Source organism: Solenopsis invicta, chromosome 2 (genome assembly GCF_016802725.1).
Source record: "Solenopsis invicta isolate M01_SB chromosome 2, UNIL_Sinv_3.0, whole genome shotgun sequence".
In the NCBI taxonomy this organism is placed as follows: domain Eukaryota; kingdom Metazoa; phylum Arthropoda; class Insecta; order Hymenoptera; family Formicidae; genus Solenopsis; species Solenopsis invicta.
Window position 1 is genome coordinate 6,106,214 of NC_052665.1, and position 27,997 is coordinate 6,134,210.

Genomic DNA, 27,997 nt, shown 5'->3' on the forward strand with positions numbered 1-27,997 from the left:
CAAAAGCTGAATATTTCTGATACTTATAATTTGCACATATTTATTGTATAATCGAGTATACAATGCCATCGACTGTGTATACAGCGGTTCAAATAAAAATCACATAAAATGTTACATAATCATATATGTATATGCATTGTATAAATACTGGCTTTGTTTTTACATAGAAAGTTTCTTTCATGATATTCCATGACAGAAAGATGCTTAAAATTATTAGGCGATTAATGTAAATTATTTATTCTTTCTGTATTGTGCTGTACGCTGTAAAGATTTTGTAATTTTGAAATAAAAGTGCAAAATATTAATAAGTATCTATAGAAGTGCATTGTGTGTAAATCAAATAGCAGATTTAACATTATATATATGTATGTATATAACTAATAAAAGTGTCATTCAACAAGTGCATTTAACAAAAATAAATTCTTTGTTATAGCTCATAATTTTATGTATATATACTTTATAACAGAATCATACTATATTTGCAACAATTAATTGCAGAAAAGTCCTCAAATTTATAGCGACGGAAACAATACTAATTTAAAAATTATGGTGTTATACATCTTCAAATAAGTTCGCGTTGAACGATGCTTTTCTTAATCACAATTCACGTGATATTTACAAAACTGGATATGAGGAAAATACATTTATCTAGACATCTGTGAAATATTTGTAAAGCTGATAAAATAGATTTAAATAATTTGAAGAAAAAGTTATTCTCGAAACTATTATTCTATCATTTGTTTATCACGAATAACATATATTTTAAATAATTCTGTATACATACGCGATAAGATGAGTACAATATTACACGGTATTGCACTTGCCTCTCTCATTAGGTAACTATATTACACACTTCGAGATAAAGAGAAAGAGTTTATTAGAAGGCAACACAGATTTCAAGCTCTGTATTTTACTCATTATCCAAAATTGCCCGCCGTGTTTTACATACCTTACGAATATATCGTATAGTATTAGTAGCGATGACGAAAAAGCATCAAAGTGGAGTATCTTGAATACATGAGGATTCGTTCGAACTAATTTATCGAACTATATTACAGAACAATAACTTATACATTGCGCACACTCTCTATTTCAACAAATAATACATAGAAACCGTAGTTTCTCATTAACACAAAAAGAACCGTCTCATTTCACTATGGTCAATAACCGCTATGAAATCGGCTAAATCGTCTTTAAATTATCCGCCGCTAAATAGTAGAATTCATCAACTGATTTTTATAAATACATATATTACATATTAAAATATGAAGGTACGTGAGGATTATTACATATCATTTATCGAATCGTTTAATATTACTTTCATGTGAGAAAGGAATGATCATTATTATACGCTGTTCCGTACGAAATCCACTTTAGGGAAAATACAGTGCCGTTTTCGCAACCTCATCGGCGCTAATTATTTATTTGTGTTCGCTGTTTTCGTTTCTTTTTTTTTTTTTTTTTTTCCTTAGAGCGGGGAAAAACACTTGGACACGCTATCTAAGATTACAAGTTTTACTATGTTTATACTATAAGAGCTTCAGTTTTGGACAACAACAACAATATTCGTGCGGAATTGACTACTTTATTATGTAATAAAGTAGCTCTCGATGAAACGATATATTCATATATATTTATATATATATATTTTTATAAAGGTAACACCCGATATATTATTAGCTTGTCACAACACACTAGCCATGCAAAGAAATACCATATCATCTGCACGGTTTGTATGTAAAAGTAGTGGATATATCGTACAACAGCAATCAATTAATTGCGTGAATTTCTTTAACGATTCGTCTTTCATATTTATGTATATGTATATAATCAATAAATATCGGCTCTTTCACATAATATACTTACACGGTATTCACTTCGTTTTCATCAACTTTTTTGTTTCTTCTTTTTAATCCTAATAAAGCGTTTGTATTACACAATCGCGTTCTGGCAGTTGACGGACTTTCATTGAACCATCTGCTCCACACGAAAACAATCGACCCGCAGAATCCACGTGTAACTGGGTAACGCCCTGACGACAAATGACAACGTTATATTTCCGTTTTGCATTTAAACAAATCGGTAATCGAAATGCGTTACAATACCTGTCCTATATTTTTGAAGAAACTAGACCGTGGATGTTCACTAGGAAACGAGTAGAGGAGAGAATGGACGGTCAAACCCCATATCTACAAGCAAAATGTTCGCTCATTATTATTCGAAAATGGAAGAGTGCAAGGCATTTGATTGAGAAATCGTAATTTAAAGAGGCAATAACTTATTTTACCTTAATATCACCATCACCTGCCCCACTAACGAAAAATTCCTCGTGCGGATCGAGCGCTAGACATTTGATAGCTGACTCGTGCGCTTGGAATCTCTGCCTTTGTTGCCGTTGTCGCACGTCGAATATATTAATGTCACCTTTCTTACCGCCGCTGATCAGTAACTGGTGTTGCGGCGCTAAGATCAACGCACTGGCTCCCTGATCGTGACACATGAAGCCTAACAAAACACAATCGTACCATGATTACGGGAAGGATATAAAAAGACTATTATTTGTTAGTAAATTAAGGTTTTTGCACAATGCGAGTAAATTGCAATAAGAATAACGATAAAAAATAACAACAGATATAGATTTCGCAGCTTCTAATTGCTACTCACTGACATTTTTCCGATTGGTTGAACATTTCCATACTATTTCTATCGCTATTCTTATCGCTATTCTCTCGCATTGTGCAAGAATCTTTAAAGTCGTATTAGTATATGATATACACGATTATTCGTACCTTGTACAAGAGATTTATTTTGTGGAAGTAACGTGTCCCATAATGCTACGTTCCGTCCTTCCGAGCCGTGACCCGCGGTGGCTACAAGACTGCATGCGCCGAGGAAGACGAAGTCCGAGGTCACTTTGCTGTGACATTGGTAAGTCTGAAACAAATTTGACATTATCAACGGTGAACGTTATCAATGGACCTACTGAATAATACTTCCAAAGTTTTTCAAAATAAATTATGAGATTCTTACAAAGAACGGTCGAGCTGTTCCTTCCCGGCACGCAACTTGAAACAGACTCAAATGACCATCGGAATCTGCCACGCCAAATTTGTTACCGTGCTGAGAAAATCGTACGCGAGTTACTTTGGCGAAAGTGCCAGGTGCTCTCGGAGTAGCGACGGCCGTTTGATGTCCCCATTCCCATAATGATACAGAACCATCCTGCGATCCGGTTAAGTCTGGTGTTCCCATGTAAGAACATAATATTAATTATTTGAAATATCTTCCATTATTTCGGCGTGAATGTGAAAAATTAAAATAACAAATATACTCACATAATGGTAAAAGTGGATGGGAAGAGATTCTCCTAATTCCGTCAATTTTATGCTTCAGGATCTGTCAGAAGATAAAATACAATTGATTGAATTTGTGAAAGTGAAAAGATTCAAAATAAAAATATGTACATTTATATATGTAATATTCCAGCAGAATTAAACATAACTTCATAAATACATTTAGCAATATCAAGGTATAACGGCAGTCTGGGTGTTACGTTAACGCAAAGTAGATTTAATGGAGTTGCACATAATGAACACGTAGCATGCGTTTCAAACGAGTTGCAGCGAGTTTCCAGTTAAGACAATTTGCAACTAGTATTCGGCTGAAACTGCTTTTCGGCCTATTAGCTTGCGGAATTAGCTGTTCTAATATTTATCTCTACAGGTTAATGTACTGTAGATGTTAAATTAACATGTAGACATGTACATAAATGTGAGTTCATATTGTATAACATAATATAATGGACTTCTATGCATCCAAGCCCTTATGATCCTCGTACTCAATAAAACGATATGAAAAGCGTGATATTTAAAATTGGATACATTATCCGTGAAAAAAATTAAATGTACAATAAATCGAAGAGTTTAGATAGTACATGCATTAGATCCACATTCCAATCATGTTCCAATCACATTTAATATATTCCATATAATATTTGTGACAAGAAACTGAGTTTCTTCTATGAACTATAAATAACGTCTATAAAATTCTAAGAGCAGATAAAACATCATATCTGCCAATCGAGTATATGCTAAAGTCTTTTTTACAAAACCTTTGTTATATCACATTATTATTATGCTGATATAATGTAAGCAAAGAAAAATACGAACCAATGCACTGTGCATGTTGAACTCTTAGATAAAATAATAATGGCTAAATATTTCTAAAAACAAATCTTATGGTTGAACTGTATAATCCTTTGGAAATTCAAGATATATCTGACTTGCAATATACATGAACTAGAAAATGTTCAATAATCTCAGAGATTCTCATTTTTTTCAGATAATCTCGAATTTTCACAATAAAATTACAAACTATATACTTATTGCTTTAACATATTACAAATCAGATACCTGCTTGTTACCCAAAAAAGTTAAACATGGAATTTGCACTAGGATAGACTAGGGTCTGTTAGATGTAAATCTCACCGGCTTTAACAAGTGTTTGCTCCTATCGGCAACAAATTGACAGAAACGCAGGTCGTGGGAGCCAGGAAAAGCAGGCATCCCCTTCATCTGAGCGAGCGAATGAGCCGCCAGTTCAGTGACGTAGACCAAGTTAGATGTTAGGCAAGCATTGAACAAGCAACATTGTCTCCGTCACCACTTGTGCTACCCTAACCGAGTATACCACATTCACGGCTTGCAAGGCTTGTCTCGCAATGCCTTTTGTTTTCATATATTCAAGAAAAGTGGCGTATAAAGAATTGTCATACTTTTTAGAATTTAATCGACAAACGTTACTGTTAACTTATAACTTTGATTGGACGAGATAAATAATTATCATATAATAAACGTTATAACTTAGTTTTAGACAGATAAAAATATAATAAATTTATTTTCATTATTAATCACGTAAAATGAGCAAGCCTTGAATCTAGCCATATCCTGATATGTGAGACAGTGCACACTTTTTGATCTTAATATATATATCATGCAATGAATGGTTTCTTTAGAATCATACTTCTTTTTATTTTTAGTGCATACTGCTTCTAAACTCGCATTATTTTGACTATCAATGCATAAGTATTGTCTAATGATATTACCTTTGTATCAAAGAGACAAAACAAAGATATTATTACAAAAGGCACACTTTAGATGGAGTGATGTCAAACAATATACAATGTATATGCAGGAACTTAGTACACATATAATGATTTTTAGAGTATCCTGAATAGACAACACACATTTCCTATTTAAGTCGACATAAATCTTTGCGAATAAAAGCTGATTAAAATTCCTTAAAACCTGTTATTTGCCAGAAAACTCTTATCGCAATACTTGTAAGCAACTTAGAAATCTAATTTATTAGTCTCGAAAATACTGCAAATACTCCCTAGTTATAAGTCAAGCTGTTTTATGTTAATTTCATTAGATATACAATCTCTTGCATAGTAATAATTAATTGCACATCTTTTACACTCACGCACACATATGCATATTAAAACAATACATAGTGAGATTTACAGTTACACTCAAAACAAAAATAAATTCTCTGAGATATAATAATAAATAAATAAATGCAACATAACAATGAGGGAAAGTGAAATTTATTTTATCTTTATTAGTTTTAAAATAAACTGAGCATTCAAGGGTAAGTGTAGCACAAATATATAGATAAGAAATAAATAAAAAAAAAAATAAAATCTTTACATAAATTAATTTGAATTATATTTACAAGATTTTAATTACTTATAAAATTATATTTATAAACTAGCTTTTTTATTTTTAATTAGTTTAAGTATATTTGAGATTATATTATAGTTTTCAATGTTTTCTATCAAAACATTTCATTAATTTTCAAGATCTCTTAATTTATGATATGTAATAATGACTTTTGATGTTATTTATAAATGATAATATAATTCGAAACTTACCACGCTCGCGCCACGTCCACTCTGACTGGCTATACCTGAGTGGGGTTGAGGACTGTTTTGTTGAGGACTCTGCGCCAACAAAGGACGATCTGCTGCTGTCTGTAAATAATATGTATGTAAAATATGTAATTTATTATTGTACTGATGAAAAAGTATCATTAAACCGCACCTGTATAACTAAGAAACTTGTCGGCGGTATAGGTTCTGGGTCAGGTTGTTTAGTTAAATTGATAATATCAAATTCGCACTCATCTTCCAACCATGACGGAAGTTCGAGGAGCAGAGATATGTTCATCTCTTGCACTTCCCGAGGAGTAGCAAGGGCCATTAAACCTGGGTTTACCTATACACGATCATCAATTACAGAATATTACTACTATGTTACAAAGACGAAACATTAAGATAAAATATTTTCGAGATAATCTAAACTCTACTTAAAGGTTTTTTTTAGAGAAAGCATGACTGGAAAAGAAATTAAAATAAGATACCTGATTAAGACAGAAGGCACTGATGCTATCTTGTTCTTTATGGATGATCCTGACTGGTTCTGGCAAACTTGTAGTGCCACTATCACTACCCTTATCTTCTCCAGTTCCACGATGTACGCCGTCAACAACTGACTGACTAGTTTCAAGTATCGTTGACAGAGATCTTCGTTTTCCAAATACTGCACGAATGAAAATATCCTGAACCGATTCCTGCCTAACTAAATAACACCATAGACGATTGGTAGGCGCTGCGGATGCCAATCGCGTGCTGAAACAATAAAAATATTTTTTTTTATTTTCTCTTTTCTGTTTTTAATTTTCAACTAAACAAAATTTGCTCACTTAAAGGGTGTATTTCCTTTTTCTAATAACGATCGATATTTATGAATAGCCGGTTTTCCAGGTGTGGGAGAAGGATCCGGCGCACAGCCAGGTATATAATTCGCTGGGGGTGGACCTTTAAGTTCTAATTCTTCGCGCAAAGATTCTTGCCATTGTGCAACAATACCCAGTGTACCGTGGATTAGCGGGCTACTTACAGGTAATTCTACAATAACGACGGTACGTTAATACTACTTATTCTTATATTTATACATGATATTTTATTTCCAAGATATCACGTTTCATACCTTGCATTTCTATGCCGGCGATAGTCAGAAAATCTTGTAACTGTTGCTGCAGTATTTTAACTATTGCTAATCTCATTACGCTCCAACTATACGAATTGGAATTACTATGCTCTGTATTATCCTTTGGTTTACTCTTTGGTTTTGAACCCGTATCGAATACATCTTCTTCATCGTCTGTCGAATCTAAGTCAGACACCGCAGAATCAGAAGAATCATAATCAATTTCATCTGCATATTCAGTCTCTATGCGTGGCTGGAAAAGGATCGTATAATTAATCATAACAATAAAAGAGATAGAGACAATACAGAAATTTAGATTGTCTCGATATTTATTTTCAATATCTCTATACCTTCATAAGGAAATAGGAGATCATGCTCATTTGCGGCGAAACAAACTGTTCTCTATACGTTGGTTTATCTTCCTTCATATTTGGCTGTTGACCCGTAAATTGTCCTAATAGTTTCATATTCAGCTTGACACGTTGTTTAGTCAACGATGTCATAGTGTTCCACATACCACTGGCAGTACTTTGGATTTCACTCGTCACACTATCCGTGCGCTCGACACTATTTGTATTACCGCCCTGACAAAAAAAAATACAAAGATAAAAAAGTAACGTTCGCAAAATATAAAACGGGAAGGCCTAATTAAGAACCAATTGTACCTGGTTATTAGTGGTGCTTGCTACGCGCAGTAGCTTCTTAACTCCCCCGCCGAAGAGAGAGGACCAGGTATTGTTATCAAAATGTTGTCCCACTAGCCTGTATAAAATGTGACTGTCGCAACTTGACAGGGCATAGATGAAGAGACTCATATATGTCGCCACAAAAGCCTCACAAAGTAAAATATTCAATTTCGGAGTGTCCTCGTCTTTCTCCCGAGCTAACAGCGCACGCAAATTTGTTACGCCAGGCCACTTAGAAGGTGAAGTAGTTATGCATACACCGTCATCCGTCGAATACCGTCGATGATATCTGTTTGAGGCGACCAAATGACCACCCGAAAATGATTCTACTTCGGCGACTGCCGGGAAACTGAAAGATGGTCAATACGTATGATATCTGATCAGGAATATCCTAATATTTAATTAACTTAATTATAATATAAACGTGTAACTTACCTATCCGGCTGATGATGTTTCATAACGAATGTGTCCGAATCGCAAAGTGACTGATAAATACAGGCGCTAAGTGCCACCGCTAAATCTCTCATGATGAATACTTCACAATAATGCGTATTTCTGTTAGGCATCGGTGGATTGCGTAGCTCTACTAAGGTCTGCAGCATATCATGTGCAAGAGACTACAAAAAGCAATGATACGCTATTGTATATCGATATAAAAAGAGCAAAAGAAAATTAGTAAAAATTGTGACGCACTTGCAGATGTCGAACTGGATCGGCAACGACAGTTTTGTTACAAGCGACGCTGGCACTCAATAGAGGTAATGTAGTGGGAAAAGGAAGAGGACTAAGCAACTGTTGTTGAGTCTTTTCTTGTTGCAATTCCTGCAGCAAGAGTACCAATTCCATTCTTACTGATGCTAAACCACCGCCTGATGCACCGTGTAATGAACAGTACGATAATAATGTCCTCAACAATGTCTCGTTAGCTGAAAGTCACAAGATACTGTTTTTGTGCAGTCTTAAATTCGCAAAAAGTATGTTAAATACAATCATTACTAAAATTAAAATGCTTAAACGATTGAGATAAAATTAATGCAATCAACCTTTCAGCCATTTCTTCCTTTTTGCAGCTCTTTGTACTTTAGCTTCAAAATCTAACTTCTCTGCCACGAGTATTTGATGTAACGTTGGCTGTTCGCCGGGTTTATATGGCGGTACATCGTCAACCATAACGCCTTCATCTAAAAATTATTCTTTTATTAGCATCACACCACTTTTTTTACTGATCTATATTATTTGAGAAATTATTATTGTTATTCATGATATCTATATGTATGCAAACTAAAAAAAATTTACATTCTGCTACGTTGTTCATGTCTCCGTCTGCGTTAGTACTGTAGCTACAAAGTTGCCTCAATGCATCTACTTCTCGTTCCAACCATACATACAGTTGATATCGTAGCTGACCTCCATCCACTTCAAAACCTGTCGCTAACGTAGACAGTTCTTCCATTAAGATTTTCAAGCAAGCTACAAATTTTAGCTGTTGCGCCATAATATCCAATTGTCCAGCTGATTTTATGACGTCTTCTAAAATTAGTTATTTTTATTAAATGTAAAATCGTGTAAAAATTAATTTTACGAAAAAGAAGAAACTTACTGTCATCATTTTCTGATTTATACACATTATCCTGCTCTTTTTTGTCAAATTTCATACTCATGGGAGGACTATCGGCGTCCTCACCTTCAGCTGTCTCATCGTCCCAATTTAATTCTAATTTATCTTCTTCCACGCGCTTGCTATTTTGAGACCAATCAAATGATGATGTACTCCAATCTACAGTAGTTGCTGTTTCTAAAAATAATTATAACAATTATATTTAACTCTATATATTCTTACAATAATAATAAATCTACATACCTTTATTATTTATTGCTTTTGACTCACTTCCCCAATCAAGAATACCAGTATCTATTTGAGAATCTTGAGCTCTGATCTTACTTGGACTGTTCAGTAAGCCTATTAAAACACAAAGATTGCAATATTTTCAATTTAGAAATCATAGATTGTCAAATAATGTATAAATATGTATATATTTATTAAAATATATAAATAATATATTATTTACTTGGAGAATCTTCGCCATTTGTTTCCATAACTTTACTAGGCAATTTAGATAAAACTTCAAGAGCAAGAGCCGGACAGCCAGCTTTAAAATGTGCGTGTGCCGTTGTGAAATATAGTTGTCTCTCCAATGGTGTAATGCTATCTTCTAACAATAACTGTTTATCTGGTTGACTCTTTGTTTCTGTGCCATAACTGAATCCCGAAATTACTACGGAGTGTCCTTTCTTTTTGTCTTGCGCGGTGGATGCGATATATTGTCTGATTAATAACGGATGCGTACGAAGATAAACGTAGAAGTTGAAAACGTTTGGATTCGCTGAAATAAAAGTTAAAGGATAAAATCTAATTATTCTAAGAGTTAATTCATGTACATAATGTATAAACTCGATATTATTTACCTGTTGTTCCTTCTGGTTTATCAGATTCATCGTTATATTGCGGATGCATGTGACCGACGTTGGTCAAAAGCAAAGTGTTGAGAGAGCCAGAATGATCCTTCAAGATCCACAGAGCCATGCTGCGCAAGAAAGGATCAGGATGCACTCTGCTCATATCTTGATTTTGCCCGTCTTTATCGCAGCCTAGGATTTCTTCATACAATAATCTTCTCAGATTAGGAGACGTTGTATCATTTTCATAAAGTCTAGCTATCACCATTGCGAGTTGGATGTCATTCAGTTTATTTAAGCACACGTCAATAGCATCTTTTAGCGCTCCGGCAAGTAAAAAGAACGCGGCCGCGTGTTCAAACCGTTGCTTTCCAAGCAAAGCAAAAGCATTCTTTAGAGCCGCTTTCCTCCATCGATTTTCGGCAAAATTATTCGAGAAGAAGGTGGTCATCCGTTCGTCCCGTTTATTTCTAAACAAACCCCATACCAGATTCTTCTTTTTCATTGCTAAGTAATAGACAGCCGCATCTAGAGGGTCTTGTTTATCCTGGAAAGCGGCCTTCGCTATTTTTTCCACACATTTCTTCAGCACCGTGTTGCTTCTAATCCACCAACCTACGCCAAGTTCCTTCAGCACAGACCACTTTGGCTGACCTTTGGCATAAGACGGAATTAATCCCAGTAATTCCTCCTCGGATTCAGAATGAAACGCCCACACAAGATTATTCGACGCAACACCCTGTTTTTGGAATTGCGCTCTTTGCGCCAATGGTAAGCAACGTATTAGATAATTGTAATGTTTCATTGCCAAGAGGAATCTGAGGCCGCAATCGTCTAGCGAATCAGTGGACACAGTTTCACCATCCGGAATACCAGTTAGGTTCTCCTTAGCTATTGCATTCTTCGCTGCATCAATCGCGAATCTTTCTGCGAAATCAACATTACAAGTCGATACAGTATCTGCCAGAGCGAGCAGATGCATTTGATCCAGACTGGAGAGTCCCGGAAGATGAGTGTGAGTTAAGAGACGCGATAACAGTCTGCCTTGTCTAGGACCAAAGTGGGATATCCCTTGTCTTTCCGGCACCGAGGATCGTCTATCCTTCTGCCGTGAACGTTCATAATCCTCATCCAACATATCGTCCAATGATTCTCCTTCGTCCAAGTTGTTGTCAAATAGCTCATTGTAATCGTGCTTATCTTCACTCTGTTGATGCGGTAGATTCGTCTCTTTGTCGGCCATCAACAATGTCCACAACGGAAGTGGGGAGATGGATGTAATCTCTGCGTAATCCAGCGTCAATTCTTCCGGTATCTGTGTGGTAGAACCTCTCGGTTCCAGCGGTGATGTTGTACCCATGTAACTTACCGACATTGTTCTCGATCGCGACCAACCGCGCTGCTTCACTAGACTCTCATCATCGGCCCGCAAAGAGCAGGAACTACCTATACACCGAACGAGATGCGCCAGTATAGCTTTGACCCACCTGATTTTACCCGAATTTAATAGTTCCATCAATTGCTTAGGATGATACTGCGGTAAAACAGGGCAGGCTATTCTCGATGCTTCGAACAACCCGTAATCCGGCATATAGTCGAAACTCAAGTTTTCGTTCTGTATACCGCGCTTCTTTTTGGCATCCAGCATTGTCAAATTGATACTGCTAACACGCGACAAATGTGGCATGGAAGACACGTTTGCCAGTCGTCTCTGGGAAGTCTCGTGCGCTAACGTACGTAGATCCTCATCGCGCAAGTTTCGACTCGCTTGGAACTCATCGGACTCCTGATGCTGTAGATTTGAGTGGAAGCAATCGTTCTTCGGATTCGGCTTCCACTGTGAGTACACGTGCATCTCGGAATCCATGCCGACGACCAGAATACCGTCCCGCACCCAGGATATTTGCATGGGTAGTGGTGGTAAACCATCCGCCGTCGTTAGTTCAATCTTGCGCAATTTCATCCATCGAATCTCGTCCACGAATTGCGGCTGAGCCAACGACGAGGTCTTTCTCAGTATTGGTCTATTATTGCTCTGGGATTCTTTCATTGCTTTCATGTTAGCTTGCGCCAGATCCGAGCATACCGGAGTAAACAGCATAATCTTGGAACCAACGCCTACAGTTAGAATATGCGAACCATCCTCTTTAGATACCCAATCAAGTTGCACTAAATGTTTCTGTGTGAGTGGACACGTGTTACCGTTCTCTATGATCGATTTCCGCAAAGATTGCAGGGTACTAAACGACGGAACCGCCAGCAGACCAGCTTTCGTAGAATCACCATTCTCTCCGTTTCTCGAAGACCTTATATCCTCGTGACTGAGAGTTTGCAAAACCTGAGTGAGTCGTTGCTTTTTCTGCAAAAATCTACTGTCGTACAAATAACTAAGATCCAGATGTTGATCTACCGGTATACGCGGCAGATGAATATTTTTCAGATGGATCGTATCTTCCAAGATCCATTCACTACCACCTGTGCTTTCGCATTCATATATAGCGACGCAAAGATTCACGTAGCGTGAATCTGGATCGTTCTTCGTTGGACGCGTAAACGATTTTCCATACTTATAAGCGCAAGCAATGCGTCCACTGTAAGCCGCGCTTATATTTAATGGCTGACCGGTGATATCAATAGTAGACTCTTGATCTTTCCTGATCATCTCCCACTCACACCATTCGTAATCCAGCTTGTCATCTGGCTTCTTCGTCACTTTGCATTTCCAAAAACGTACAGTGCTGTCGCTGCAGGCCGTCACGATGATATATGGCGCGAAGCAGGCGGGATATATCGAGGAACTACTCAAATGCCCTGCGGCGGGAGCAGCGTGAATCACCTCTACACCGTCGGGTAACGGCAATTCTTGCGTGCAGACTTTTGTGGTGGTGATAAGAACGTGACTATTTTGATGACGACGAGGTAGGAACGTCGAGTCTAGGTCAGCTTGACTCTCGCGACGACCACCAGTTTGACTGGCTCTGCGTGATCGTCTGCCTTCCACATGGCTTAATCTACCAGGTGTCCCCTCCTCGTCCTCGTCCTGAACCAAATGAGAATCTGGTACATACATCATCGAGCCTGACAAACCAGTAGTTTCCGGTTGCGATGCTATTACCAATCGCCACATGTGCACGGTAGTGCCATGCTGCGTACGTTCAAGAACTACTATGTAGAATGGCTCTTCAAAGATTGTCGATTGTTGCAAGTCCACCATAGCATCCAACGTAGATTCCATGAGCCCCAAATCATTGGCTGATGTGTCGATACCGGGTTGTTTCTCATCGCTTCTCTCACCCGTAATTAATTGCTCTTGAAAGACGTGAAGGAACTGTGTATTCTGCCAATCATGAGTGGCATCGGCAATAGCGTCGAGCTGTATAACGCATCCTGGTCTCGCTGTTGATTGTTGAGATACTATTTTTATCCTATCATGAATAGAGTGCCTGACGCCATCATCCGATGACATATCCGTTGAGAGACTGGCCATAGAATCCATCATTCTGCTTCTTCTCTCGCTAATCGATACTTCTGCTAATAATGTTCTAGCATCAATAACAGCTTGATAAACCCGTAAGCACTGTCCATCGCTAGCTACAAAGCAAGCACTGGGAGAATTGGATAAATTGCCCAATGTCGTGCTTGGCAATAATGTCGGGATCCAAGCTACATTACTAAACGCCGATATTTCAGGCGAATTGATGCGTGCCAATTCGGAAACTCCACCGCTCTTAGATAGAGGCCCCACGGCATCTACCCGCCACAATATCAATTCGCTGCAAAATCCAGTTGGCGACATGATGTCCTTATCTTTACAAGAATCGTGTTTGCTACTGAGATTTTCGTTTGATTCCGTTGATTGAGTACCAGAAAATTCGGGTATATTGTGATGGGAAGTTGTCACAAGTAGAGGTAGGACGGGATGGCAAGTAATATCGTTTACACGGAAGCGATGTCCGGAAGCTCTACATGCATGTCCTATACTCAATACTTGTGAAAATTTTGTTTTATCCGCAAACGTTAACTGCCATAAATTCATAGTACCATTCGAGTGCTTCGATACCATAGAAACGATCGGACTAGGATGGGCCAACAGATCAGCATCTTGCCCATTTTTAGTACTTTCCAATGCGTTAGTTTCCGTTTTCGTTTGATTTTGATCGTTTGTATTTTCTATATTTTTCAGTAATTCCTGACCTGCTTTCGAGGTTAAGGTAGACTGTTCTTCATCTTGCTCTATAAGACTGGGTAAGGGAGTAGCGACTTCACTGGGGTCGCTTTTTGTCGAAGATTTTGCAACTTCACGAATATTCAATAAAGGTCCACCAGTATTGTGAGAATACATTGATACATTATGACTCATTGTTGACGCGTCGCCAAGTGGAAATGCATTCGGAATACGAGTGGAAAATGAAATTTGTGCCTGTCGAAAAGATCCAGGATGATATTCGTCCAACCATTCAATGTGCCATATCAAAAAACTCCCATCTATTGGATGTATCGAGAACAACAAATCTGGATTGTGATGCCAGTCACGTAGCAACGTTTCTATCTTTGTGTCCAATGAATCTGGTGCGTGGTTCATCGTAGATGTTGCATCTGTTGCTATAGAATTAATGGAGGTCGTATTGCTGTAACATATATATATATATTTTTAATAAAATGGAATATTATACAAGGTGCTAATATAAATAACAAAGAGATTTTAAAAATTTACCTCAAACTGGGATGAGAGTGCACACTGTGTGCTAAACTGTGATGAGATGAGGTAGTATGTGCAGTATGATGTTCATCACTACTGTGTTCTTCTTGGCTCATTGACCGGCCACCGACAACTGGTTTCTGAGCTGTTTGTAGTCGAACTCCTTTTTCTAAAAAGAACATTATGATTAGTATCTGTATCTCTTTTTCAAAAAATTTCAAAAATATATGCAATCAAGTAAATCAAATGCATACTTGGTGTACATTCATCCTCAGAATCATGTTCCACATGTTCAGCATCTTGATGTTGCAAACCTTCCTCTTTCTCTACTACTTTACGAGTTAACTCTTGCAATATGTTTTCAGCTTGCATAGTGAAGTGCATTTCTTTGTTATTTAGCCAGTGTAAGATAAAATTCGGTTCTCTATCGGGGTCTCCAGTGATTAGGCTTGGCACTAGCGGTATATCTATAACATGAACGTATACTATCCACTGATGATTACCAATATTTCAGTAATATTCAAAAAAATATAATACTAACGTAAAAAATACGTAATAAAAATAAAATCTGTCTCCTTTGTATATTGCAAAATAAACCTTAATACTATACCAGTTTCTGCGTTGATACTTGCTGCCAAGTGGAAATGCATTCCAGGGTAATGACCAGAAGTTTGGTAATTATTATGAAAATCGTGTACAGAATATGTAGATGGAAGCGTAGGTAAAGTCGGTGCTGTATGACCAGCTTGATGTTGTTGTTTAGCGTGCCGCCGAATATGAAAACATGTTCTATAAACAGAAAATTGTATGTACCATCACCTTATTTCATCAAAATTTCATACACATTGTTTCAATTTATTGCAAAACGAAATTTTTTTAATATTTAAAAATAGCAAGAAATATTATGTTCTTCATACTTCATATGTTTGAGTCGTTGCATAAACCGATGTTTGTGCATATTATGATGACGATGCTTGCCATGATGACCATGCCTGTCAGAGCCTTCAAACTGACTCATATTAGCTAAACCTTCGATCTCAGGCGGTATCGTTTCTGCCCATACTCGACAAATATTATCGCGACACGATGTGACCAACATATTGGATACAGAGCCTCTAATTTGTGACAAAAGAAAACGTATTATAAAAAGTAAATATTGTTTACTTTTTATATTATTTAATATATGTACGTGGTAATCTTTGTTTGAAATAGCTGTTTATACAAAGAGTTATTTCACAATAGTATAAATGGTATATATAATCATTATGGTTATTTTATTTGTATAAATATTAATTTATGATAAGGTTACACATTTCAACTCTATATATGTAGGATGGAATGATATTAGTGTAGTGGAAAGGATAAAGTAGTGTTTTGTTATGTTGTTTACAAATCTGTTATTACTTGATTCCATTGACGATTTACTTACTTTGGCATGTATTTACTTGTTTTGCGCCAAGAAAGGTGCGTTACAGCACGTGGATGAGCAACATAAACAAAACTAAAATTGTCACTACCCACACAAAAACTTGTATGATCTATGCTTCTTGCTGGAAACACTGGAAACAAGGAAAAGTCCATAGTAATTGTTCATAGATACAGAAAAATTAACTCAATAATTCAATAAAAATACATACATTGTTTATTTTCGAACCATATTTTGACCAATCTATCATTCATTCCTGTTGTTGCAAACAGAGTGCCATCAGGACTAAAACTCATAAGATGAACTGGTGTGGCTGTACGACACTTCCATACACAATTCCAACCACCTGGATCATTTGCAATAGATGTGTCTGTAGGCCCAGGACTCTCAGCTTCTCCTCCAATTGAGAATGTTACCGTACCAGCTGTTAAAAATAAATTTGTATTTTAATAATGTAATAAAATTATTGTTGGGCACAATAAAATGCACATATCTGAAACTCAAATAAAAGAAGCTGCATATTAATAGCAATTATAAAAAGTAACATTTTAATTTATGTTTAATCATTCGCGTATAAAATTACATCTTGCAATTAAGTCTAATATAATTTATACTAATGCATATACTCATACTGTGCAATAGCGATGTATAGATTAAGTGGCAAGCCTAACGATTAAAAAACTGTCTTTAAAATATATTAAAAATATCAATATTTGTTTGCAACCATTATACGTACAATAGAATCAAAATTTTATTTGCAATAGCATCAATTAAAGAAATAATTTTGTTAAGGTCATTCAGATGCATTTGTTCAATTCTCTAATCCTCATTCTTACTGATAAAATATGTAAATAATTGTTTCTCATAATTACACATGCAGTGCGTTAACAAAGCTGTGATATGTTAACATGCAAATAACATTAATGCTATACGTTCATTCTCGAAAAGAATGAACTCACGATCCTGAGAAGTATTTGCTGTAACATTATGATTGTTTCCAGTGGTGGTTTCTTCTATTTGTAACGTTTTCGGCTTTGTAGGTAATGTTGCTGTATCAAATAATGAGAAATATGATAATTCTAATATTTTATCATAGAATATCAATATATACTTTAGTACAACTTGGAGATAATTTCTCATTATTGCACAAAATCCATTAAAAAAAGTAGTTTTATCAGAAAAAAAATCTATAAGAGTCAACTTACTATGCTCTTCTTGAAATGGCATAATATTTTGATGCCATAATTGTAACAATTCGCCACCTGTTAACAATCTTGTTCCTTCTAAATTCCATGATAAAGAAGTAATATTTGATTCTGTTTGAAGACTTCCTGTTTGAACCCATCTGTATTCTAGTTGCTATAAAAAATATTTAGAAAAGTTTTAGTAAAAATCTTTAAATGCGTTAACACAAAAAAAAAAAATGGAAAATGGAAAAGTATTGATACAAACATGTGAACAGGTGCTGTGTATAAGCGGTGTTGGCTCAAAAATGCAGACTTGATTTTCATAAGCTGCAGCTATTTTTCCTGTATCCGTACTACAATCCAGACAGCTGATTCTGATGTAATTGTGTACAGCTCCAGGAATTATTTGAACTCGTTCGAAATTATTAGCCAAAATTACAATATTACAGCCAGCTGCGTACGCCTAAATGGAATATACAAATCATAATTTATTAAATACTTTTCAAATCTACGTTCCACTTTTAAACCTTATCGTATTAATTTATCATATCTTGACTCTATCTCTCTCAATGCGATAAACTATCGCTTTACTATCTCATTTTTAATACAGTTTTTTTAACAGCTAATTGCAAAACATTTGCGAAAAAGATCAATATTTTATCGCATAAAAAATAAGATGTATTGTTCAGAAAGATAAAAAGTACATAATTTTCATCGTTCGTTAAAGAAAATCGTGTATTCATGGGACGTGTACGTCCCACGCTCGCACGCCTAATCAAAGTGTCATTTGATCAGCTGACTTCCATAATGCGAGAGTGCGTATCGACTTTTGCGATCGCGTACGAAATTCCGCTGACGACATCGGCCGCGAGGTTGGCCGATCGCCAAGGACGCGCCGTGTCGGCACGCTATCATTGCTGGAGAGGGATCTCGTCACGACACTTACGGTGAAAGATATTCCCTCGACGGAACCGACCGCGTAGCAGCGATCGCCCGCATTGCAGGCGCCGCTGAGTATCTGATGACAATTCATGGTATCGCACGCGTCACACACACACACACACGCGAAACGTTAGATCATCGTCCGGCGGCGCGATCCGCCGCGGTTCCGTCCGCGAAGCTGTGTGTCCGGGATGGCACGTCGACGTCGACGCCCCGGGTGTCGCACGATCCGGCCTCGGTCAGGCTGGGGCTCCGCGATCCGCCCGAAAGTCCGAAAAGACGCGTCACGCGCTTCAGATCGACGCGACACGATGATCGGGCGGCCGCGAGGCGGCCATCTTTAAATCGACGTCCACACGAGCGACATCGCCGTCCGTCCGCCGTGTCCCCTCGGCGGCTGTGCGAATAGCTGACTGGTCGACACTCGAGCGCCGAAGGCGGCTTCCGCTCCGCTCCGCTCCGCACGCACGAACGGACGAACGATCGCGCCGACAGCCGCGCGCGCGTATTGCGAATTCGCATATCGATATGTCGGCAGGCGCTGACGACTTAAGACTTAAGACTCCCACGTCGTTTCAGCGAAAGACAGATGGGGATGATATAGACTATAATATAATTACGATCTGTAATCATGGTTCTTGGAGACGGACGAAGTTGGAAGCATAAATCAACGCTCAGATTATCATTTTCAAAAAATTATGCTTATTATAAATTCATAATATCTCGAAAATATAAATGATAATTGATTCATCCCTAATTTCTATTTTTATATAGCTATTTAATGCGAAAGTTGAAGGTTGCATTTTAATGAAATTCCCGTTAATTAATGATTAATTTAATTTCTCGACAGAATTGCTTGCCATAAAATTTCTGTCCCAGAAAATAAGATGACATTTTAATAATGTCTTAATGACGTTTCCAACATCACTGAGATGCTGTTAAAATGTCATTTAACGTCAACTAGTTTGCTAAAATATAATTTTGTTATGTCTGATCAAATTGGTTTTTCGTGTATGGATTTATAAAAAAATTATTCTATCCGTACTATCAATTTTTGTGGATCGTTGCATCTTTTTTGACTTGAAAAGAATAAATTTTTAGACTCATTCTTCTTCTTCCGAGTGAAATATTGCTAATTCGAGACTTTTGTTAGTAACAATAATGAGTGAACATCTGAGACTCCGGAATGCGTTTTATAATTTAAATATTAATTGCAACGTGCATGTGTGTAATCGAGTTCAAAATTTAAATTGCAATTGTATTTTGCAGCTTCCTGGTGAAAATTTCTCTCAGAATTTTTGTATAATTTTATAATTTTCTCCACTTTTTTTTATATGAATTAGACCTTTTAAGAAATACTCAGAAAGTTTACATCTTTTCACAGAATTTCTCATATATGTTAATTATGAAATATCTTAAGATTTTTTATATATTTTTTTGTTTTATAATTTCTGACAAAATGTTATGTAAAATCTAAAAAAAGTTCTAAGTATTTTTTTTAGAAATTATGAAAAATCTTAGAATGTTTCAGAATTCACATATATATGAAAAATTTTAAGAGACGATATAGAACTTTCTGAGTATTTCGAAAAAATGTTCCAATTAGTGTAAAAATTATGAGAAAAATTGTTACCAGGGTTACTACTTTATTTCTTTTAAGTTTATGTAAGCCACAGTAACATCAAATTGTAGTAACGACTTTTGCAGCAAAAATAATTAGCTGAGAAATTAACAGTGGAAGAAAAAAGTGGTCTTTTGTAGACGTTACATTGTAGTCGCTTGTCGACAAGACTCGTTTTGAACGAGGCAGGTGAACAACACGTGTAACGTGGCACATCGTACGTGCCGCTCACGTACACGATGTCGTTTACGGCAAAAGAAGAAAAACGCCCATTATCTATAATCGAGCGGTGAGCTTCTTCGGGGAAAAAAATTATTCACCGTGCGATCACATCGATCCTTTGTTATTAACCACTATACTATATTTAGCGGTATCTTTTCGAACCGTCTTTCCACTAAAGCGCAATCGAAGCGCATCGGAACGGATGCTTCTCTTTCTCTCTCTCTCTCTTTTTCTCAAATTACAATAGGAAAGATTTTAAAGAAGAGAAGTCAAATTAGGTCTGGAATTGTGATTCAAGCAAGGAAAAAGGAAAAGAAAATCATTCTGCATTAAGAATCGGCGTGAAACGGCGACGCGATTGCTTATCTCACGAGGAACTGACACTCGGTTACGTGCGTGTCATTAATTGCGACCAGTTGACATCAATTATGAAACATACCCTGACACTGTTTCTAATGATGTAATCGAGTGGAATGCGTGAAAAATACTTTTACCGCTCGTATTATAAGGCGATGTACAGGCTTAATATATACGGGTTTGTACTGACATTTGTGTACTTTAATTTTGTTAAAATATTACAGTTCAATAGTAAAAAAAAAATACAAGTGATAATAAAATTATGTTATGAAGTGGCAGAATACTTCATTATTTCAGCAGATACAGAATCAACGAGTATGTCATTCGTATTTCAATATTACATAACGTGCAACTCTAAACACGAGCATTTTTATCAATTCAAAAGAACAGAATTTTGAAATATTAAATACATATTAAATACTGCATTTTAAAAACTTTGCATTATTTAAAAATAAAAATATGTCATTATGACACGAGTAATATATCACACAAAGTAAAAATTAGAAGAATCGAGTCATCTTTTAAAATTTCTCATTACACGTGTACTGCAATAAATCTTTTTTTTTATGCGAATACGTATTTACGTACTTATATTTCCGTACAGACGGACAAGCAAAAAAAATCTGTAGTTTATAAACTCTATTTTTTGCAAAATACATTTCTAATCGTCCCCTAGTCATTTCTAATCCATCTTTTCTTCGGGATCTTACAAATAATAATAATCCAGCGCATCTGTGTTTACGCGACGATTCATATTACGAAGTCAAATTTAATCTTGCAGTCGATTGACGGAGTTAGCGTACATGCGAGGTAAGGGCAGTAAATGCCGCCGTATGCACGCGCATGTGTATACATTCGCGCAGATAAGAGAGGTATAGTAGCGAAGATATAAAAACCTAATAGCTGCCTGGCCCCTGACGCATGCTCCGTTTCAGGGTCTGGCCGTGGGGTGATATCCAGTCGGGTAAGAGAGCTTCGTCTGGTCCGCGTCGATCATTACCTGACGGAGCGCAGAGCCCGTCGAAGACGCGACGAGAGAGAGAGCGAGAGAGAGAGAGAGAGAGAGAGAGAGAGAGAGAGAGAGAGAGAGAGAGAGAGAAGATGAGGGTTTACTCGTTACCACCCGTTTCTTTACGCCCTGCTCGGCGTCGCATATACTGAGGAATACCATCCCCATATTTCCATCCCGCCAAGGGAGTCCAGGTCCATGTCTGTAAAGCGTCGACGAATCCCTTGGATTCCATCGGAGCGACCGGCTGTTCGGCTCAGCATAGCTCTCGGTGCCAGGTCCAGGCCTTTATCAGTGATTAAATAAACGCGGCCGACCTCGACTGTCGACTCGCCTTGGGCCGGCCTTGGGCCGTGACCAGTGACCACGTCATCGGCATCCCCGGGATACACGCGCGTGTACGTAGGGACCAGTGTATGCTGCATAATATACGGTGTCGGTGTGCGTGCGCGGTGAAACAACACACACCACCTGTGGCACATCCGTCATCCGCCGTCGTATTTACGTCGGTGTCTCCGTCGTACATATTGCGTTAATTGGAAATTCAGCAATGATACCGTTCGTCTCGACGACCATCTCGAATGCCGACTGGATGCTGGAACCGAAACCGGTGTAACTTCGGTGAGTTCTAACTGATATACGATTATGCGAAATGTAAATAATAAAGTGGATAGATGTATCAAGAGTTTACATGCACGTAGATAGAACGTACTATACATATGCATTTTTTAAACGTAAAAAGCATTGTTATCTACACCCAGAGATACGTATAGCACAGTATGTTCTATACATTTCATCAAATGTGCTTTATATTTAGAAGCATAATTTTACATACTATAGTTGTATCTTTATCAGCCTTTGCAACACAAGTTGTAGAAGCAAAGTTTTATCTGTAGCGATAGTAATTTATTACTCCTAATTACAGCACTCATTTTTATAACATCATGCACTTGTGTAATACTAATAAATTAATAATTTAAAAAGATAAATTAGAAAATATTAATAATGAAGAAAATGATTGCATAATGATTCGTAACGCCTTAAAGAATTATAATCGATGCATATTTTCGTTCCGAATGGATTTGAATTTATCCGATCACTGTCATGTGCCTGTAATATCGAGGTCTGAAGCATCAAAGTTATATCGATTTCAACCCTTGTTTTCGATCGTTGACCGGTACAAGTATGCGCGAATGATTCGAAAACACAAAAAAAAGAGAGTCGAGCGCGATAATCTTGTTAGTGAATTAATATCAACCCGATGATCACAGAGAGAAAAGAAGAAAGAGAAGAAGAGAGGAAGAGATAAAGCAATCTAAAGTTATTGACTATCCGTTATCACATCGTTTGGATATTTTTATCTCTTATTAACTTATTTTAATTATTATATATGTTAGATACTCCTTATATATTGAATTTGCCAAGATAAACTAAATGTTTGTGATATATAATTTAAGAAAATTTTGCACCTAATTCGCATAAGATTTTCTCGTTTGACCAAGAATAATTCTAATTGCGAAGGAGTAGGACACGGAAATTATCGATGATACTATGACCACGATGTCCTCGTTCCGCTCCAATATCAATATGGACGAACACGAGAAGAACTTGATGACAGGAACGTTGGAGCAAAGAAAGGAGGCCTTCAAGGAAGACGAGGAGCTCATGAGGGAAACTACGAAATTCATCAGCGAAGTGATAGAGACCGCCGCTACGGAGGCTTCGAAAAGAAAGATTCAGTCGGAGGTACATAAATGAATCCGCGATTTATTATTTGAAAAAAGAAACTTTCATTATGGTAAACAAAGTTCAACGAGAGATATATTAATAATTAATAAAGCCATCTATTTATAGATATCACCGTAAATATGGGGTAATGCAATATTTCCTTTTTGTTTCAGGGAGCTGTCACGGGTGAAGGTAAGTGCACAACGATATTACGTTCTGATTCTTACGTCTCAAATGTTCTAATTTACGAGATTAAAAAATTCTCAATTGAATCGCGTCAGCTATAACGAAGGAAAAGAAGGTGGATATAAATAAAACGGTAAATATTTTACATTCTGGAGAGATAATAAAAGAAAAAGTAGGTAAAAAGTATGCGAGAAGAGGCATATAGTTCGATACGTGTAGATGGCTAGATTGCTAGATAGAGATAATTGAAGAAATTTATTGGTCAATATATAGGTCAACAGATATAATAATTAAATAAGCATAATTTATTCGACAGTCAAAAATTTTAATCGGCAAGTAGAAGTATGCTTATGTTCGTCTAATATCTTTGTTGTTACAATGATACGCAAAAATATAAACAAAAAATTATTGTATAGAAAAGATTATATAAGTGAGTAAGGTTTTATATAAGCTAATTATTTAACTTTTTTTTATTAAAAACACATTATTAACTTGTTTTTTTTTCACATTTTTTTTCTTATACATTTTTCCGTGCCATCAATAGCAACAAAGATATTTCAGATGATCAAGTTGGGTGGGACACCCCATAGAGCTACTTACAAAGTAGAACGTCGCGCAATTATAATTATCTTTCCAGATTGATATTTATAACACGCTGGCTATTCGTGTGTGTGTACAGGTAGTAGATTGAAAGGTGGCGATACCATAGCTGGCTGGAACAATCGAGCGCGTGGATTCTGCAATCGTATTCTGAATGCACTTTGCCCGTGCTTCAGTAACCATGGTAAATCGTAGTGCGATTCATGTAGTGACGCCATTACCAGCTTCCTTTACAAACAAGTAGTTTTATATCGCGCGTATCATCGTCACATCGCATCACCATCGATCAGACTGCAAACATATATACTTCCATATATCACTTACAGATAGATGAAGAACGAGTCGATCACACAGATCAATTCGAATATCGAGCCGATTTCTGTAAACAAAAAAAAAGAAAATCATTTTAATCCCTTTGCTAATCAGCGAATAAGAACAATGTTCTTGTTTGTTGGTTCCATTAATTAAACTATAATCACTCGAACGAAACAATGACCGATTGCTGTCGAATCGTTCGGTACTACAGTCATTCGATAAATCATCCAATTATTCGTTTCGATCCTTCAATGTAAATGTTTACAGCACTCATCATCAAATATTCTGATCAAAGATGTTTTGTCGCAACACGCGCTTACCTCGCAAGATCTTCCGACCGTCACGTGCAAATCCATTAGATGATACCGCATTTAAACTTTTTCCACCTAAACATCTTTACACATCAGTTAGCAGATCCGTAGCAATCTGGCATGCTTCATCATCGAGTAGTAAGCGCAACTGGAAACGGCAGCTTGCGTCGAAACAGACTGCAGACTGCAGGGGATAAAGAGCGGAAGTTAATTAAGGAGGAGTTCTTTGTTGTCGAGCGCAAGCGAGCTGGGCGTTTTCAGAGTGCATGCTAATTTTGCATCCTAAGCGACGCGAAAACGACGAGATAGTGATACATTGTCCGCGCTGGTACCACTTGCATGCTTAAAGTACAATATTTAGAAGATGTGGCAAGTAAACGATGAATACACAATGGATCTGTATTCTTTTCCCTTAGAACTGTTCACCTGGACTCCGTATCGGTATCGCTTCACAAGACCTTAACCGTTCGATGACTCCTCGGATTTTCCGTTCCGTCGTGCAAGCTTGCCACAAGCAAAGAAACAAAAATAGGATTAAGTTTTTTTCCATTGTCAATTCATATCTTGACTATCGTGTCTCTTGTGCGAGCCAACTGAAGACATCGCATATCTGTAATCGGAAAATCGGCGCGGCTTTCTAAATCTCGGTCTGGAGTAGTACACGTCGTTAGGGAAGGTATTAATCGCGTGTAAACATGAAGACTACCGTACGGTGTGCAAATCGTCGTTGTCGACATACGCCCTGATTAATCTTTCTAATGTCTCGTGAAGAAAGGCGAAAGTTTAATCTGCCGTGGCTGCTGTGCAGCCGAGTGTGACGGAAGCTACATTAGTGTTCAATGGAAGAGGTAAACTATAGCTGTAATTGGAAGTGGCTCGAGTACGTAATTTTGAAGCAAGCTGCATCGCGTTGTAGAGCAATTTGACGAAGGATATGGCAATAGTCGGTTTCTTATTTTGTTCGAGATAAATGTCATTTTCATGCCTTCCGATTTTATAAGTTGCTCGAACGAGTACCCTGGCAGTAACGCTGCGTGACAGTTCTTCTCGCAATCTTCGCAATATTAAACTTGCTTTGATCTAACAAATGTGTATAACAAATTTATACAAAATTAAATAAAACACGTTTTGATTTTAATGATTATTTTTTTATATTTTTTTTTTGTTTCTGCAGAGTTAACAAAATGACAGTATGTTTAAGCTAATTTTTTATTATACAAAGTTGAAAGATTGAATATTGAAATTTATAAATGACAAAATGTAAAAAAGCTAGAGAGAGATATGATGAACGCCGTCGGGGCTTATGAGATAAATAAAATTTGATATATCTGATATTTTAAATTTTGTAAAAAGATTATATCCAGTGAGATATTTTAACTTATTGATTTAGAATATATTATATTTGAAAAGATACACAAGATGTACACAATTTTCAATTAATCCAGAAATATAACTGGTTATATCTGTTCAAGTTTGAAAGCATTATCAAGCATAGCAATAATGCATGTGAATATAACTATGATAGAAAAATTTGTATCAAACTGTACATTTTACAGTGTGTTTATGTGTCATAGAATGTGAACCAAGAGAATTAGTCAAACGTACTGTGCTTCGTGATGTCAATATTAGTTTTGGTTTGAAAATTATCAAAGAGGATTTCGTTGTAGATAAGCAACCGTAACGCTATTGCTTGTTAGGCACAGGAGAATTGGATCAATACCGTTGGTATGGAACTGTCAACACATGTATATCATTATCAGAAATGTAGATGTGTGTGGGTAGTATTATCAAATTTATTTTACACTTTCTGAATTTTTGCAAAATCTCTTGAGGCTGTGGAAAAAAAGAAATACTCGTGCGCGGTTCTCGTTAAGTAATAAAAAAATTAATTGGTTGCAAAGATAAATTTCAATAACTAATCGACTACGTTCTCAAAGCGCTGCGTGTTAACTGTACTTATAATGAATGTACCTGTGTCAATCAACATTGTGTAAGCCGTTAGACATAATTGTACATTTACATCGTTACACAGGGTATTTTCGAAGAAAACGCGATGTACAATAACTTCACACTCGGTACAGAAATTCAAAATTGAATTTCTCTTGGTAAATATTACTCGAGGTCTGTTTATTCTGGTGAAAAATCTGATTTCACAAACAATTGATTCGACAAAATGTCTAGGCAAACGTCCTCGATATTTGTTCCTTTTTTAGAGTATTCCGAGGCTTACTCTATGCGAAAAGAAAGGCACGATAGAAATCATTTGCCAATTTACCCCTGTGTAACGTGTCACTATCGCGTACTACGGCGACGACTATATTTTAACGTTGAAACATTGGCGGAACATCAGAAAGGTGTTGGAAAATCAATATATCCACGCGGTCCTCGTTTTGGCCACGAATCGACGTTGCAGAGCATATGCCGCCTACATATTTTCACTGGCAAAAGCTAACAAGAGCGGGTGCTTTTTCCCCCCCATTTAAAAGCGTCGCCTTTTCGCTCTTAATCGTTCGTCTATATGTGCATATTTTAATTCCGATCATAGTGTGCAAGGGGCATGCTAGGAGGTTGCGGGGGTCCAATATGTTTATTTTCTTGCACACACACACACACACATACATATGCGCGCGCGCACACGTACACTACATAAACACACATTTAGCAGATTGTCCCTGATGATTTGCTGAACTGAATTCTAATTCGCATATTCCCGGAACAAAGAAAAAAAAACTACGCAAAGAAGTACTTCACGTTGCCTATTTAGATGTATAGAGTTATAGAGGGATCAACACAGTGTACTATTATGTATATCAGAGACGAGTGACAATCAAATGTGTGTGAATTGTCGTGATATATGTACATATATATATGCGTTATATAAATACAGATATATAAAATTTCATATCGCGATAAACTTTGTATTTTGCGTTACCGGAACACTCGAATATTATATAAAGAAAATGTATTATATTGCATATAATTAATATTGCATCGTTATCTTCATATTTTCGATAAACCGCGAAGTCATGAGCTAGCGGTCATTGACAGATATATACTACCAGACACTACGTATCATCGACAGACGCACTTGTGAAAGTATTATTCTGAAAACGATGTCACGTATATATAAATACACAATAAATATTTATGTTAAAAGAAACAGCGATCTGTCTGTTTTTATACTGTATACATTGATGAA

General features: G+C 36.8%; 2 protein-coding genes across 10 annotated transcripts; one reads left to right on the forward strand and one right to left on the reverse strand.

Annotated features, from left to right (window-relative positions):
* Window positions 1–1,077: 1,077 nt before the first annotated feature.
* On the reverse strand, window positions 1,078–25,473 carry LOC105200834 (dmX-like protein 2). Of its 7 annotated transcripts, none has more exons than XM_039445744.1 (32): window positions 18,454–18,855; window positions 17,773–17,970; window positions 17,526–17,679; window positions 17,280–17,369; window positions 16,532–16,744; window positions 16,324–16,453; window positions 15,812–16,009; window positions 15,505–15,683; window positions 15,149–15,379; window positions 14,910–15,063; window positions 10,205–14,823; window positions 9,808–10,122; window positions 9,600–9,698; window positions 9,339–9,533; window positions 9,035–9,268; window positions 8,782–8,919; window positions 8,432–8,664; window positions 8,174–8,355; window positions 7,718–8,087; window positions 7,403–7,636; window positions 7,053–7,305; window positions 6,766–6,970; window positions 6,424–6,691; window positions 6,105–6,278; window positions 5,936–6,034; window positions 4,488–4,574; window positions 3,336–3,396; window positions 3,031–3,239; window positions 2,790–2,934; window positions 2,288–2,505; window positions 2,106–2,189; window positions 1,078–2,032 (listed from the first exon to the last, which is right to left on the reverse strand). In XM_039445744.1, the coding sequence occupies exons 1-32, from the start codon at window positions 18,538–18,540 to the stop codon at window positions 1,916–1,918; spliced, it is 10,173 nt and encodes a 3,390-aa protein (XP_039301678.1). In that variant the 5' UTR covers window positions 18,541–18,855; the 3' UTR covers window positions 1,078–1,915. The 7 variants fall into 7 exon arrangements, with proteins under 7 accessions (XP_039301678.1, XP_011166894.2, XP_039301680.1 ...); XM_011168592.3 differs by having other exon boundaries at window positions 15,149–15,361; window positions 18,454–18,854; XM_039445746.1 differs by lacking the exon at window positions 17,280–17,369.
* LOC105200833 lies at window positions 22,037–27,942 on the forward strand. Of its 3 annotated transcripts, none has more exons than XM_011168590.3 (5): window positions 22,037–22,279; window positions 23,180–23,404; window positions 23,560–23,578; window positions 24,252–24,356; window positions 25,215–27,942. In XM_011168590.3, the coding sequence occupies exons 2-5, from the start codon at window positions 23,210–23,212 to the stop codon at window positions 25,259–25,261; spliced, it is 366 nt and encodes a 121-aa protein (XP_011166892.1). In that variant the 5' UTR covers window positions 22,037–22,279; window positions 23,180–23,209; the 3' UTR covers window positions 25,262–27,942. The 3 variants fall into 3 exon arrangements, with proteins under 3 accessions (XP_011166892.1, XP_025985951.1, XP_011166893.1); XM_011168591.3 differs by having other exon boundaries at window positions 22,151–22,279; window positions 23,186–23,404; XM_026130166.2 differs by having other exon boundaries at window positions 23,668–27,528.
* The last annotated feature ends 55 nt before the right edge of the window (window positions 27,943–27,997 follow it).

What these genes read in the sequence shown, in the direction of transcription:
- LOC105200834 (XM_039445744.1), bottom strand. Translation starts at nt 18,540, where the DNA reads ATGAATTGTCATCAGATACTCAGCGGCGCCTGCAATGCGGGCGATCGC. An exon ending in CCATCCACTTTTACCATTAT is followed by an intron (nt 3,240 to 3,335) that starts GTGAGTATATTT and finishes TGGGAACACCAG; the next exon opens with ACTTAACCGGATCGCAGGAT. An exon ending in GAACAGCTCGACCGTTCTTT is followed by an intron (nt 2,935 to 3,030) that starts GTAAGAATCTCA and finishes AATTTGTTTCAG; the next exon opens with ACTTACCAATGTCACAGCAA.
- LOC105200833 (XM_011168590.3), top strand. Translation starts at nt 23,210, where the DNA reads ATGACCACGATGTCCTCGTTCCGCTCCAATATCAATATGGACGAACAC. An exon ending in CCCGTGCTTCAGTAACCATG is followed by an intron (nt 24,357 to 25,214) that starts GTAAATCGTAGT and finishes CTTTTCCCTTAG; the next exon opens with AACTGTTCACCTGGACTCCG.